This window comes from Mustela nivalis (genome assembly GCF_964662115.1).
Source record: "Mustela nivalis genome assembly, chromosome: 13".
Lineage (NCBI taxonomy): Eukaryota > Metazoa > Chordata > Mammalia > Carnivora > Mustelidae > Mustela > Mustela nivalis.
The window spans coordinates 27,472,590-27,488,347 of record NC_139032.1 but is presented as its reverse complement, the minus strand read 5'-3'; the positions used below and the strand labels follow the sequence as shown (position 1 = coordinate 27,488,347).

General features: G+C 40.7%; 1 protein-coding gene across 16 annotated transcripts in view; it reads left to right on the top strand.

The window, feature by feature from the left end:
- Nucleotides 1-15,758, top strand: part of TUT7 (terminal uridylyl transferase 7) — a 61,268-nt gene that overhangs the window by 14,536 nt on the left and 30,974 nt on the right. For all 16 annotated transcript variants that reach the window (XR_014302190.1, XM_082696561.1, XM_082696550.1 and 13 more), the window contains exons 10-14: nucleotides 730-849; nucleotides 7,676-7,828; nucleotides 10,671-10,851; nucleotides 12,263-13,347; nucleotides 13,925-14,075. Coding sequence is in view for 15 of the 16 variants with exons in the window: in XM_082696561.1 (XP_082552687.1) it covers nucleotides 730-849; nucleotides 7,676-7,828; nucleotides 10,671-10,851; nucleotides 12,263-13,347; nucleotides 13,925-14,075 (1,690 nt within the window). In the remaining variant the exon portion in view is untranslated. The remainder of the gene's footprint in view (nucleotides 1-729; nucleotides 850-7,675; nucleotides 7,829-10,670; nucleotides 10,852-12,262; nucleotides 13,348-13,924; nucleotides 14,076-15,758) is intronic.

Genomic DNA, 15,758 nt, shown 5'->3' with positions numbered 1-15,758 from the left:
GTAAAGCGTCCGCCTTTGGCTCAGGTCATGATCCTAGGGTTCTGGGATCAAGCCTGCATCGGAATCCTTGCTCAGTGGGGAACCTGCTTCTCTCTCTGCCTGCCACTCCCCCTGCCTGAGTACTTTAATGCGTTCTCTCTCTCTTTCTCTCTGACAAATAAATAAAATCTTAAAAAAAAGATATAGCAGTAACAATATATAGTACCTATTGCTCTGGTCCAGGATAAGCCAAGCATTGCACCAGTCTTAACTGGGTGAATTGGTAATTACAACATGCCATCCTTTGAAAGCTGCTTCCCTCCTCGTCACTGAGTAGTCTGTGCTTTTTAAACGGTTATTCCTGTTGGTGCTAATGAGTTTGCCTACATTCTCTCCCCAGTCACATTTCTGAGCAAAGCATGAATTTTCAAGGCATTAGGTTCAGAGGAGGGGACCATTAAACTGAGCAGAGCCAGTTAGCCTGCACTTAGGATTGAACCATCATTTTGATTTCACTAACAAGTGTGTTAACCAAGTCGAGTGGATTTGCCATGGGTGTTAAAAAAAAAAAAAAAATTAGATTAAAAATTTGAAATGGAAGTTGCCCCTCAACATCACAACATGTGGTTGCTCGAAAAGTTTCAGGAAGTTTTATTTTTTGTCACTGTGGTGTTTTGGGTTTTAGACCAAATTATATAAATCATAGACTGGTACAAAAGAGTGCTTATCTTTTTTTTCTCTTATTTGTAGCTTTGCAGTATAGATCGCCCTGAAGAAGGAGGCTTGCCACCTTATGTGTTTGCCCTGATGGCCATTTTCTTTCTTCAACAGAGGAAAGAACCTCTTCTGCCTGTTTATCTAGGATCATGGGTATAAAACTTTTTTTGCTTATATATCTGATACTGATTTTATTACAGGGCCAGAATTGCTTACACGTGATTTCAAAATCTAAACTTAACCAGAACGGACATGAATTTATTTATCATGCTAGTATGAATATTCATGCCTCTCACTGCTGAAATCTTAGTGTATTTGACTATAAGATGCTGGTGTTTTAATTTGCGAAACACGTAGGGTCCTGAGGACTTTAAACAAGACATTGTGAACCCGAATTAAATTTATCCTTTGGTACATACTTCCTTTGGGTATAACTAGATACTTAAATTTACAAGTCACCTCCAGACAAACTGTACAAAGCATTCAATTGCTGTAACTTACTTTCTGTTCTAGTCTAAATAGCTCTCTGCATTCCCCATTCTCTGGGAAATGAAAGAAAATAGAAGTATGGAGACTGCAAGATGCAGAATGTTGTCGTCACCTCTTGAATAGTATTTTGTTGTTCAAGATGAGTTAGAATTCAGTAATGTGACCACTCTTTCTACATACATTAAAGTTGATTTATTCAAATAGGATTGAAGAAGTTTCCATCTCAAAGTCAAAATAATACTCTTCTCATCATTTTGGGAACTTTTCTTTTAAATCCTAGGTGCTTATCTTGATAAAATCTTATATGTATACTTACTATATAAAAAGTCTAACTTGGTAAAAAGCTTATTTCGGCACATATGGTACCGTAACCACCTTTCTTCTTAAAGTACACAGGATTCTCATCATTTAAGAAGGATTTGTTCTGTAAGAGTAGCTTAACTATGAATACATACGAAAAATATATGATTATAGGGAAGAGCTTTTTCTTTGTACTTATATAGTGAGTATTGAGCAAGGACCATTATCTGCTGGGTCCTACGAACAAAGACCAAAGCAGAATGAGCCCCTCGTAAACTCTGTCATGGAGAAGGGATCACAGACCACTGTGTGTCCCACTGGCCTGAAGAGTACTTTCTTTGAGCTTTTGGTACTGAAACGAGAGAATGCATGGGACCAGTGGGTGTCTGCCAGATAGCTGTGCTGGTGGAAAGAAGAGAGAACAGTCAACCCTTAGCTGAGAAGTAACTATTTCTATCAGACCCAAAAGGGCCTGTGAAGGTCTTTAAGGTTTTTCTTTCACTTTAATCCATAGAGACAGGAGTTTAGAATGAAACCAAACCAGTTAGATTCCTGTGCCCGAGAGGGCCTTTAGAACACATCGTATGTGTTCCCATGCTTACTTTTTCTGGTGTCCTGGTCACCTCTGAGTAGTCATCTGTCACTGATGTGAGGATGCAAGAAAAGGGATGTGTCTGTTCTGGTGATGTGATTCTCCTCAGGATTTGCTTAAGAATACAGTAGTATGAGTACCTTGTTCAATGGCTAGTGTATTCTAGGCAGTGGTACTGGACATCCTCTAAAGTGACATTGAATTTGCTTTTGATTATACCATTTGTTTATGTAAGATTTAACCACAGAAACAGGTATGTGGTGGCCAAAAATGGATTGAACTCTGTGATCAAATAAGACACACTCTACTGCCTAAACCGAAATGATCTACAGTTTTCAGTATTTTAAACTCATCAGGCATCAATGCTAAAGTCTTAACCAATACTAGAAGCTTCTGCTAGGGTCATAGAAATATAAAGCAAGTACAGGAGAGAAATTAAATTCAGCTCCTTATTGATGCCAGAAATTTTACATTGTTATTCCTGTACAAAATGCTTTGAAGATTTCAGTTATGTTTATAAAAGTTTATAAATGTTAATTCCTTAAAATCTTTAAAGCTCTATGTACATTTGTCATTTTACTTGGCCCCAAAGGGAATATACAGATAACTAAGATGAAATTCCCAGTCAAGAAGTTCAGGTATCGTGCCTCTGTGCCCTCATCTATCTCTTCAGAGATTGTTGAACCATTCCCTCCCAACCTACGCCGACCTCTTCCATGTTGGAGGCTGTCCTTGCAGACCTGTTACTCCCATGTATCGTTATTAGACTTTGATTTGACTAAAATTAATCATAGTGAGTTGTGACTGATGAGCAGGTTTAACCCTGTCTTCTCAGCATCTTTTATTCCCAGCAACTAGTCTTCTAGTAGTTGTTCTTTGGAATCTACCTAAATCTGTATAGATTTAGCTTTTAGCAGTTATTTACCCATGAAAGATGGCAGGTGATATAATAGAAAAAAGAGTAGTCTAAAGTTTGCTAGCCCTACGATTCCTCCAGATCTTGTCACTTACTCATGTCCTTAGGACCTTCAGCAAGTTATTTTCCTGGAGCCTCGGAGTCCTCACCTGAGAAATTCTGAAATGAGATCATGAATGTAAAGCTTCTGAACCAAGGCAGGAGAACAAATGTAGTTCTTTTCCCCCTCAACAGAAAGTCAAGTTTTACTGATGATAGTGGGGCACAACCTCCTGTCCAAATGTCAGTTATAAATAACTGCTATAAATTCTCAGCAAAACACAAAAAACAACAACGTGAAGGCTCTAGAGACTGAACAAGCATAAGCAGACTTCGGACAGAGTCAAACTTTGGAGCAAGTGGCCAACACATAGCAAGTTTCTGTTCTTCTTTTGTGGCTTTACCCTGAAGGCACGCACTCTGACAGCAAAACCAGCCCTCTCTCTGGCCAGAGGAACTAGGGCCACCAGATAGAGGGGAAAAATACGGAGGGAAAGATACTGAAAATGGAACCCTTAATTCCCTGTGTAAACTCAGCATGTCTCTGACCAACTCCTGAACCAATCTAATCTGTCCTGTAAGGAGCTTGGAAGTCATCACTCTGTCTTCACAAAAAGGAAAAAAAAAAAAAACTGAATAAACTAAAAATCAACAGCTCTTAGAGATCTATCAGAGATTTGAGGTCAAGGAAAGCCAATGCCCCTAGAACTGGAGAGACAGAGAAATACAGCAAATTATAACTTGTTAGAGCAGAACCCCAGGAGCAGAGCCAATACCAGGGTAAGAGGGCTTAGACTGTGGTTCTGGAGGCTCAGTCTGCACAAACCTGAGAGTGAAAAATAGCAGGGGCCCCAGTCTTAGGGAACCTCCCAGTGATTTCACAGGTTCTACTCCAAGAACCCCCACCAGATTCTCAGGGTGGAGATCCAAGAACAATCCCCCTGTGCTTTTGGCAGGATGAGAAAAGAAGTCACCATTTTGAAGTATGCCCAGAGCACGCTATTCTCCTAAACAAAAGCCTGCCTTCAAGTGAAACTTTTTTTTTACCAGGGCCTAACCGGCCTAGGGAAAAGAAAAATACCCAATTCCAGCCCCTTTCCTGTGCCTTCCTGTCTTACTTCAGGTGGGGAGGATTGAAAAGCACTTTGTCAAGGTCACAGTCCAGGAGCACAGGCTCTGCTAAAAGACTGACACCTGATCATAGGACTGTAGAATGCTTCCCCTCCCACAGACCTTACCACATTGTTAGGGCTTTTGCATAAAATAGGATTATAATGGCAAGACCTCAGTTCAGAAGAAATCTCTTGAGAAACCCAAAAACCACAGGGAAGACAAAAACAAGGACACCAGAGAAACTTTGAGCCTCTTGACATCTACAGCTAAAACAATCAGTAAACATAGCCTAACTCCTAGCAAAATTAAACTTTACACTAAAGTTCCTTAAAAAAATGAACTGAGATCAGAATTGCTGTCCACCAGAGAAGAGACAGTCTGCAGTTGGTATAGCCAAGTTAATTACCTATAAAAGTAGCTACATGTTCTAGAGCAACATAAAGAATCCATAATTTTCACAATACAGTATAGCATTATAGTATCCAGAATGCAGTCTAAAATTACTCAATATACAAAGAGCAAGGAAAATGGGACCTAGGGGGAGCCTGAGGCAGGGCTCACATCTCACAACCTTGAGATATGTATGACCTGAGCTGAAATCAAGAGTGGGATGCTCAACTGACTGAGCCATCCAGGTGATGCAACCCATAATAAGTTTCTAAAGAAAGGAAATAACAAATATAGATACGGACAAAATCAACAAAGAGAAAATAGAGTAACAGTAGAGAAAACAAGGCCAACTGTTCAATCAGGAATACTGATAAGCCCCCCATAGATTCATGAGAAAGCAAGAGAACACAGTATCAAGAATGAAGGGGGGTTATCGCTCCAGATCTTACAGACATAAATGGATAAAAGAAAATTATAAACAATTTTTAAAGATTTTATTTATTTATTTGACAGACAGGAGATCACAAGTAGTCAGAGAGGCAGGCAGAGAGAGGGAAGGGGAACCAGGCTCCCCGCTGAGTGGTTAGCCCGACGCGGGACTCGATCCCAGGACCCTGAAACCATGACCTGAGCTGAAGGCAGAGGCCCAACCCACTGAGCCACCCAGGCGCCCCTATAAACAATTTTCTACCAAAAAAATTAGAAAACTTAGATCAAGGAGACCTGTCCTTGTAAGACTCACAAAAAGAGCATTCAAGAAAAAAAAATAGCCTGTGTAAACTCAGCATGTCTCTGACTTTATTTTTTTTTTATTTACTCCCTTTATTCACTGAAGAAAATGAATTTGTAATTAAAGACCTTCCCATGAAGAAAACTCCAGGCTCAAATGGCTTTACTTGTGAATTCTGCCAAACGTTTAAGGAAGAAATAATATCAACTACATAAGCTCTTTCAGAAGATAGGAGAAAGAAGCCAGCATTACCCTGATATCAAAACCAGACACACAAAAGAAAGCTGTTATATACCAGTATCCCTCATGAGCATGGACACTGAAACCCTGAGCAAAATATTAACAAATCAACTAAGAAATATACAAAAATAATAAAGGAGAAAAACTCATGTGATCCTCAAGAGATGCAGGAAAAAAAATAAAATTCAACATTCATTTATGATTAAAAGAAAACAAAAACAAAACCTCTCTTCAAACTGGGAACAGAAGGGAACTTTCTCAGCCTGAAAATGGGCATTTATGAAAAACACCTGTCAGTAACATCCTACCTGATATTGGAATCTGGATATTTTACCTGTACCACTGTGAACAAAAAAAGGATGTGTCCTTCCCCATCCCACCACCCCCCACACACTATTTCTATCTAAATACTTAAAGGAAGTTCTCGTCATTACAATAAGGAAAGAAAATAAAATAAAAAACCTGAAAGGAAGAAGTAGAAGTTTCTCTATTTCAGGTAACGTGATGGTTTACATAGAAAATCCTAGAAAACTACAAAACCACCTCTAGAGCTTACTAGTATATTTAGTTTGAACATAGAATACAAAGATGATATAAAAAAAATTGTACTTTTATATATTAGCAACATTTAAAAAGGTTTTGAACAATTCCATTACCAATGCTTCTTGATAACACAATAATGAAGAATAAATTTAACAAAAGATCCATAAGACTTCCAACTCGAAAACTAGAATATTACTGTGAAAGTTAAATAAGAACATACATAAATGTAGAGACACACCAAGTCTGTGGACTGGAAGCATTGATACTGTTTTCAACAAAAATGCCTACGCATTTCATTGGGGGAAAGTCTTTAAAGCAGTTGGATCATGGAAAAACTAGACAATAAGGGAAAAAAATATAAACATCAACCCTTTACCTCCCAAATTACCCCCAAATTAACTCAAAATAGATCAAAGAATTAAAGGTGGAAGTTAAAGTTATCAAATTCCTTGGGCACCTGGATGACTCAGTCTGCTAAGCCTGTGCGTTCGGCTCAGGTCATGATCCCAGGCTCCTGGGACGGGGCCCTGCACCGGGTTCCCTGGTTGGTGGAGAGTCTAAAGCTCCTACATCTGCCTCTCCCTCAACTCAAGCTCTCGATCACTTGTTCTGAAATAATCAAATACCTAGAAGAAAACAGGAAAAAATCTTTGCAGCCTGAGGGTGGGCAAGAATTTCTTAGAGCCCTAAAAGCACAGCCTCTCCCCCCCCCCCCCCCCCCCAGCGTGGCTTAGTGATTGTTACGGGAAGAGCCTTCAAAGCGGAGTAGTGCTGTCAGCCAGGCGGTGGCGGGGTGGTGGTGGGGAGCATATGGGGAAAATGGGACTGAGCAGTGGCAAAGGGACAGATTACCTAAATTCTTTCTAAGCCCTGAATTTTATTCTGAGTTCTAAGGAAACCACTGTGAGCAGGACAGCTTATGGTTTGGGATTACTCTGTGTAGTAAACCAAAAACATAGTCCCACTTGTTGTAGAAATATATTTGAGAAACAGGGTACCACATTCGTACCATGACTCGTGTACCTTAACCTGTTTAAAGCCTGTGATCAATCCCACCACACAGTCAAAACAAAACAAAACAAAAAACACCTGTTCAACTTTGTTCCACATTTCTTACACCTTTTGAGCCCAGGCTGTGTTCTTTAGCAATTGACATCTCAGGAACATCAGTAGAAAACAGTTTCTTACATTAAGCATTCACTGTGTGCCTTTTGCTGTGTCGGTGGATTTTGTACATTATTTCATGTCACAAGTATCACGGAGGAGGTTCTAGTGTAGCCCATTTCTACAGAAACCTGAGATCTCACAGTTTCTCCAGGGAGCCGAGGTTGGGACCTGTGCAGTTTGACTCCAGAGCCTGTGGCCTTGAGCCCAGGCTGTGTTACCTTCTCATAAACTGTTTACTAAAGAAGTATTTCACAAAATCACCATTTCTTTTGCAAGTGAAAACTTGTTTTTTATTTCAAAGAATATTTTTAAATGAACAGATGTCTCGGTTCATAAACTTATATGATAACCTTTTCTATTTTCAGTGAGTTATGTTTCCATTTCTTCCAAATAAATAAACTGTGGTTGATATAAAATCCTTTCTATCTCATTGTAATAGGATATGTCTAATTTTTCCTAGATTGAAGGATTCTCATTAAACAAACTAGGGAACTTCAACCTTAAAGATGTTCAAAATGACGCCGTGTTCTGGGAATACACTGAGAGTGCCGCCGGCGATGCAGACACAGCAAAAGAAGGGGCCCCAAAAGAAATGCCTGTTAAAAGGGGACAGGTCTGTTCTCTCTCATTTTTAATTTTGCCATTTATATTTGATTTCACTGTTAATTGTGGAGTCTGTGAGTTATCGGTCCTCCTCTCATCTGTCAGCTATCTTAACTCTTCCATGGATGTTCTCATTTCCTAGTCTGTTCAGTCCTTGCAATAGATAAATAATGAGAAAAGGTAAAATTCAGATCACTGAATCCACAGTGAAGAAGTACTTGGTATAATGCATTTCAGTGTCCTCATCCGTACCATTAGGGGTAGGCAGGGAAATTTATGCACAAGGAAAGAATTGCTGTTGAAATTTAAACAAATCTGAGCAATGTCATTGTACTAGAAATAAGAATAGGAATCTGTCCCAAATTGGTATATGGGCCCTGACCCCACGACCTTCCCCGTAACTCTCTGGTTTGCAGTGGCAGCAATAGCCACAAAGGACTTCTGAGACCAGGATCCTAGTCCTCACTCTACTCAAGTCCTGTTGCTCCTCTGGTCCGTGCCTAAAATGGGGAAGTGGCGGCGAGTCATAGATTCTCCAGTTGTGTTTTCTTGAGTCCTTGAGAGCTGGAGAGAGAAGGGAGGTGGTGCCACTCAACCCGTTGCCACCAGAACACCACCACTTTTTTCTGTTTTCTTCTTGGGGTTCCAGTAGTGGAGAAGAGTACAGGCTGTGGAGCCAGAATCTTTGAATTTATATCCAGCTGTCCCACTTCCTGGCTGTGTGTCCTTGGGCAAGTGACTTAATCTTCCTGGGCCCAAGTTTCCTCATCTAAAAATGGAGATGATACTGGTACCCTCTGATAGAGTCATTGACTTCTAGAATGCTTAACTCAGTGCCAAGCAAGTGGTAAGCACTCAGTAAATGTTACTTGTCGTTTTGGGGTGGGGGCTTGTTTTTGTCTTTTGGAAAAGAAAGTGTTTCCTACTTTAAAAGAAGAAAAACAATAACGAGAAACAGCTTAAGTACCACTAGTGTAGATAAGTCCACGTTTTTGTAAGTTCCACGTGGTGGTATTATCAAGTCATCTCGGTGAAATGCTTACAAGCCCCTGGTGATAAGGGTTATGGATAAAGAGGTGAAATTTAATGAGGCTTTCAACTTCTGGGGCTTTACTTTGTGTCCTCAACTACAGTGTTTGGGACCTAGATAACTTCGGATTTCAGGCAGTTCTGCTTTGTAAATCTACCTAATGGCATTATCACACTTGACAAGAATATTTGTGGTTAGGATTTAGTAGTTAATAAAATACTATACCACCACTTGTTTTGAAGTTCAGTATAATAAAGTGTGATGGGCAACAGATTTGTATCCCTGAGAAGGAAAAGCTGTTGCTGTAAGCCCAAGCAAATACTTGAAGTTTACATTTTTGTGTTATTTGGAGAGATTATTAGTCCTGCTACCGCATCAGAAATGAAGACCTAGGCAGGGTCGAGAGTGATTGCGCTGTCTGGTGAGAGAGCACTGTACCAGGATCGAGACTGATTGTTCTCGTTCTGCCGCTGACAAGCAGTGGGACCTTGGACGAGTCACGTCAACTCTTCGGGCTTTAGTTTTCTCTTGTAACTTAATGGGAGTTGAACTGGATTACCTCACAAGAGCCATCTTACGGTTGTGACATTATGTGTCAGTGATAAATGGATTTCTTGTACTTAAAGACTATAAATGAAAGAATACAGAGAGCAACCAAATCTGCCAGATGCTTTCCCTTGTTTCTCATTTAATCCTCATAACTCATAACTATCCTGTGTTATAGGTGGTACCGTCCCTACTCTGCAGATAATGATAGCGACCATTTTTTGAACATGTGTGCCAGGCACTGTGCTAAGCTCTTTACAGACATTCTCTCACTCAGTCCTCCCAACAACCCTCTGAGGTGGGTACTGTAATCCCCATTGTTCAGATGAGGAAACTGAGCCGTAGACAGCATAGAGCTTGGCCAGGATCATACATGGCTAGTACATGGCAGAGTTGGATTTCAAGCCTCAAGTGTCCCATTGCAAAGCCAGTTCCATTAGCCACTTTGCTGTCATGCTGACTGAGAGTGAAGAGGCTAAGACCAAGAGCAGTTAAGAGCTATGAAGTGGCAGAGTCAGTATTTGGACTTTTTTGTTTCTATTCTACGTCCTATGCACCTTCCGGTATATTCTGTCACTGTATGTTCCAGTTTGTTGAGAGTCAGTGAATGTAAAACTGGCATCAATTTCTGATATCAAGAGTTACTTGACTTTGGAGCACCTGGCTGGCACAGTTTTAACAGCATGAGACTCTTGATCTCGGGGTCATGAGCTCAAGCCCCATGTTGGGCATAGAGATTATTACTTAAATAAATAAACCTCTTAAAAAAAAAAAAGTTGACTTTAAAATCAGTTGTCCCTGGCAGATTCAGTGAGCTTATGAAACTTCTCAGAACAAATGAAAGGAGTGTTTTGCCTTTTGCTCTCTGCCTGTAGAAGCCACCCATTTTTGAGTGTGTGAGCGTAGAGGTGCCCTCCAGCGGCAATTTGGCAACTCCAGGGAGAGCTCTGTGCTGAGTAGCAATCTGGGCACGTTTCTCTCCACCTGTCATTAAGGCTTCTAAATAAGGAGTGCCCCCTGGTTGCCTAAAATTGCCCCTCTGCTCCTATTATGATGGTTAGATTTTAACATGCTCTCATCCCAGGAGTGCAGGGTAGAAATGCCGTTTTCCCACAAACAGAATATAACCCAGATGTGATTTACCTAGATGGATTGTCAAATTCCTATCTTTGCTAAGGTTTTTCAGGTTTTTTGTAATTTGCTTGAATGATCTCTAGTTTTTCAGATTGTGCTGACACCTGAACTCACCTGTGTGTTTTCTCTTTGCTGTTAATAGGTATCATTAATATTTGATTTCAAGCACCTGCCATCAGTACCAGTTGGGCAGCTCTGGGTGGAAATGCTTCGATTCTATGCTTTAGAATTCAATTTGGCTGACTTAGTGATCAGTATTCGTGTTAAAGAATCTGTTTCTCGGGAGTCAAAGGATTGGCCCAAAAAGCGCATTGCCATTGAAGGTATCTCAGAACATTTATTTTTAATTCCTTGTCTTTTTAAGGTACCAGTCTAACCGCATGCTTTTTACTTCATTCTCCTTTCAGCCTCCACGTGTAATGTAGGCCTGATCCCAAAAGTGAAATAGTTAGAATCTTGCATGTGTTACTGTGGTCATTCTAAGGGATCAAGCTGTTTGTTCATCCTGGGTTTTTTAAGCACTGCAGTAAAATGTCTTAGTTAAAAAACAGCTAAAACAGTGGCTGGCCAAGTCCTTGCTTTCTTTGTAAATTGCTTAACAACTTAACTGCTCCCTCCCCGCAGCCCACCCTGATGTGTGAATCCCCCTTTCCTCTTTACTGTTCTCATTGTTGGATTTTTTTTGATTCAGTCCTTTCCTGGATTGTTGTGTTCATTTAGTTTTATGAAGGTGAGAAAATACTTTTTCTCATGAAAAATAATTGTTCATTGGATTCCTTTTCATAGAGAGAGGGGCTTGTTATTTTTGGAATATCTACAGTAGCATTTGGAACTGATTCATGAAAACATTTTTTCTAGCAAAGGCTCATTTAACTAAAACCATTGTATGAAAGACTCGCTGATGTGCCCTGTAGACTACACTAAAAGGACTAGCTCTTCTCAGCTTTGCAGGGTCAGGAGGTTGAAACCCCTCTAGAAATCTTAATTCTCCTCCTTCAGACAACTTAAAGAACCTCCTAAATGGAATTCTCGTATTTTTGCTTGATTTTTTTCAAGCTTTATATTGCATAAGAGGGTTTTTGGTTTTTTGGTGGTTTTTTTTTTTTTTTTTTGCATTTTGCATTTTGCATAAATTCTGTGTGCAGTCATGGGGATCTCACATTTTTAAACCCTCCCCTGCAGTTTCTCTGGCTCAGCTCTTCTGGCCAATTGCCTAACCTGCTGGAGTTCTAGGGGAGGAGAAAAGATTGAGAGAAGTGGTGTCTCCTCCTGGTGCCTCCCTCTCGCCCCTGAATTCAGTCCAGCCAGTTCAGTGATGGGGCTTCCCAGGGCAGAAGAGTGGAGGTAAGCTCTACACACCACAGGGCCTGGCTGAGTGGGGAGGCAGAGCACTCAGCAGAGCCTGGCGGGAAGCCCTCTCTTCCCCAAGGCACAAGAGCCACACAGATGACACCTTTTTTACCTCCAGAGTCACAGAACAAAATAGGGAAGGGGTATTGGTTCGGAACAGAACGGATACTCTTCATAGAACAGACGTTTAAGGAAACATTTCTTTTTGTTCTTAAACTGCCTCTTTTTTATTCCCCATCCCCAGTTTTTAAAAAAGCATACAAGATTCATGCTAAACTTTAGTATCGTTTGTTGTCTGTTTTTATCTACAGCAGGCTAATTTTTAAAACATGAGATAGAAATGTATGAAGTGGTGGATTTTTCTTCCTTTTTTTTTCATTACAGATCCCTACTCTGTTAAAAGAAATGTGGCAAGGACTCTAAATAATCAACCAGTGTTTGAATATATACTTCATTGTTTAAGGACAACGTATAAGTATTTTGCCCTTCCACACAAAATTACAAAATCCAGCCTTCCAAAGCCTCTGAGTACTGTCACATGTCTTTCTGAACATTCTAAAGAAGTAGCCGAGCATGACCCGGGTACACAAGCAAAAGAGGATAAACTGAAAAACTCAGTTTTGGCTCAAGAGCCTGGTGCTGCCAGTTCAACTACAGACACCTGCACGGTGCAGCCACTGACTCTTGTTAAAGAGACCGCTGAAAGCTTTGGAAGCCCCCCATCGGAGGAACTGGGAAATGGGCATGTCAGTGTCCGCCTGGAAAACCGAGACGGTATCAAGGCAGGGGCCAGTTGTGATGAGCATGGGGATATTAAAGGACACCATCAAGAAACAGGAAGTGAAGCTGGGACAGAGGGCAGGCATCCTTTGACTGCCGATGATCAAGGTCTAAGGAGTAGCAGACGTGGAGAGTTTGTCACCTGTGGTGGCACGCAGAATAATGAGACAGAGAGCACTTTGCGTTTAGAAGGCTTCCAAAATCCCGCAGCCAAAGCGTGTGATGGATTCACTACTTCAGAAGACAAGGCTGATGTTGATGAAGAAGGCATAGAAGGTACCGATGATCTCGAAGATGCTCTAAGCCACTTCGCCCCCTCAAGACAGGGCCATACATCAGGAATCATTCATTCCGATGAAGAGGAGGAGGAAGAAGAGGAAGAGGATGACGATGAAGAGCCCAGGCTGTCCATTACCCAAAGGGAAGATGAGGATGACTTGGCTAATGAAGATGAGTTAGAAAATATATACACGGGATCAGGGGACGAGGATGCCCTGTCTGAGGAGGAGGATGAATTAGGGGAGTCTGCTAAGTGTAAAGACTCGAAAGAAGGTGGAAAACTTGCGGCTGGGGCTCTACTAATGGAATTCAATAAGATCTGTCTTAAAGAAGAAAATACATGTGAGGAAGGCTCAGCTGTGTCTGATTTCTTCTATGAATTTAGTAAACTCACCTTCACTAAAGGCAAGGTAATCAGTGCCACTTAGTGCCACAGAACTAAGAGACATTAAACAGGTTTTTTTTTTTAAGTATTTTATTTAAAATATTTCACAGAGATCACAAGTAGGCTGAGAGAGAGGAGGAAGCAGGCTCCCTGCTGAGCAGAGAGCCTGATGTGGGGCTCAATCCCAGGAACCTGGGATCATGACCTGGCCAAATGCAGAGGCTTTAACCCACTGAGCCACCCAGGCGCCCCAAGACATTGAACAGTTTTAATGCATGTAATTTTAATTTTCATGTACTAGAACAGAGCTTTCCCATGTCTCGTGGTAGTGAGGAGTTGGTGCAGTCCAATACAACCACTCAATCACCTTCCCTCCTTAGACCCGTATGAATTTGCATTGGAGAAAGGGAATGCTCTTGGTAGTGGAAATTACTACCTTTTTCTCCTGAGTATCCCATAAGATGTCCCCGTTTGGCTGCACATTTTTTTTATTCCTTTGGCAAGTGAGAGTAGACTGTGGACTTCTCAAAAAATGATTCAGGGCCCCTTTATTTGGCAGAGTTGTATCTTACGTCTTGTTTTGCTTTGCCACCTTCCTGCAGTCTCCTATGGTCGTGTGCAGCTTATGCAAACGAGAAGGTCATCTCAAGAAGGACTGTCCCGAAGACTTCAAAAGAATTCAGCTGGAACCTTTGCCACCACTGACACCCAAATTTTCGAATATCTTAGATCAAGTTTGCATCCAATGTTATAGTAAGTTATTAATATTTCTTTTCATTTATCAAAATATTGCATTGGCTCAAGAGTCCGTAGAATCACTGACCTGTTAGCTCCGTCACTGAGACCAGGTCTGTTCCATTCTCCACTGTGTCCATGGAGCTCTCTGTAATGCCTGTGCCAGTTGAGACTCACAGTAAACAATTGTTGAAGGAAAGACAGGGAGGGAGGGAGGATCTTTTAATTCTAACTGTTGGAATACTAGCATTCCCAACTGGTTTTCCTTGAACTGTTTTCCTAAGTGCAGTTAATAGTATCTCTTGGCAAGGAGTACTGCACAGGTCAAGTAGGGAAGGAGTGTGCTCGCTGCTCCCCCTTGGGAGAGTTGTGGGTTAAATTAGCATAATAATGGCTTCTGAGAAATGTTCCCTGTGAAGAACTTACTTAACTCTTCATCCCAGCATTTCCAAAATCTGAGCATAAAATACTTTAATTAACACTTATTAATGACCCCGTAACCGCCCTTTGAGGAATACCAATTTGGGGAAGCAGAGGGTTAGAGTTAAAGGAAAAACACTGAAAGGAAGAAGCAGGCCTCTCTTCCGATGAACTTGATGCATCACTGTGCTACCTCCTGAGGGAGTGTGCTGGAAGGCACTTAACTTATTAACCAGTGACTGAGTCGTTTTTAAACCTTTTTGGAGTTTATAAGCTATAAAAGGAAACTAGAGTCCCCTTAGAAAACTATATATATACATATATATATATATATATATATATATATATATATATATATGCACATGCTCACAAACTTCTGTGCCCTGAGGGCCACCTTTATAGAACCCTGGGTTTCTGAAGCCTCATAGCAGAACCACTGTTCAGATTCCTGGGAACAGATTCATTCATTCTTTCTTTCTTTCAATTATTTTTTATTTTGGGGGGTATAATACATTATTAATTTTTTAATTTTTTCCTTTTAATTTTAAAAAGTCAGTTAACATATAATGTTTTATTAGTTTCAGAGGTAGAAATCAGTGATTAATAGTTGCATATGTACTCAGTGCTTGTTATGTTACATCATGTGCCCTCCCTAATGTCCATCACCCAGTTACCCCATCCCTCCCATACCTTTCCCCTCCAGCAAGCCTCAGTTTGTTTCCTTTGATTTAGAGTCTACTATGGTTTGTCTCCCTCTCTGATTTTGTCTTTGTTTGATTTTTTTCCTTCCTTCCCCTCTGATCCTGTTTTGTTTCTTAAATTTCACATATGAGTGAGATCATATGATAATTATCTTTTTCTGATTGACTTACTTCATTTAGCTTAATAGCCTCTAGTTCCATCCACGTCATTGCACATGGCAAAATTTCTTTTTTTTTTTTTTTTAAGATTTTATTTGTTTATTTGACAGAGATCACAAGTAGACAGAGAGGCAGGCAGAGAGAGAAAGAGATGGAAGCAGGCTCCCTGCCGAGCAGAGAGCCCAATGCAGGACTTGATCCCAGGACCCCGAGATCATGACCTGAGACTAAGACAGCAGCTTAACCCACTGAGCCACCCAGGCGCCCAAAATTTCATTTTTTGAAACTACATAGTATTCCATCATGTATATGTACCACAGCTTCTTGATCCATTCATCTGTTGATAGACATCTGGGTTCTTTCCATAGTTTGGCTATTGTAGACAATGCTGCTATAAACATTCAGGTGCACATGCCCATTT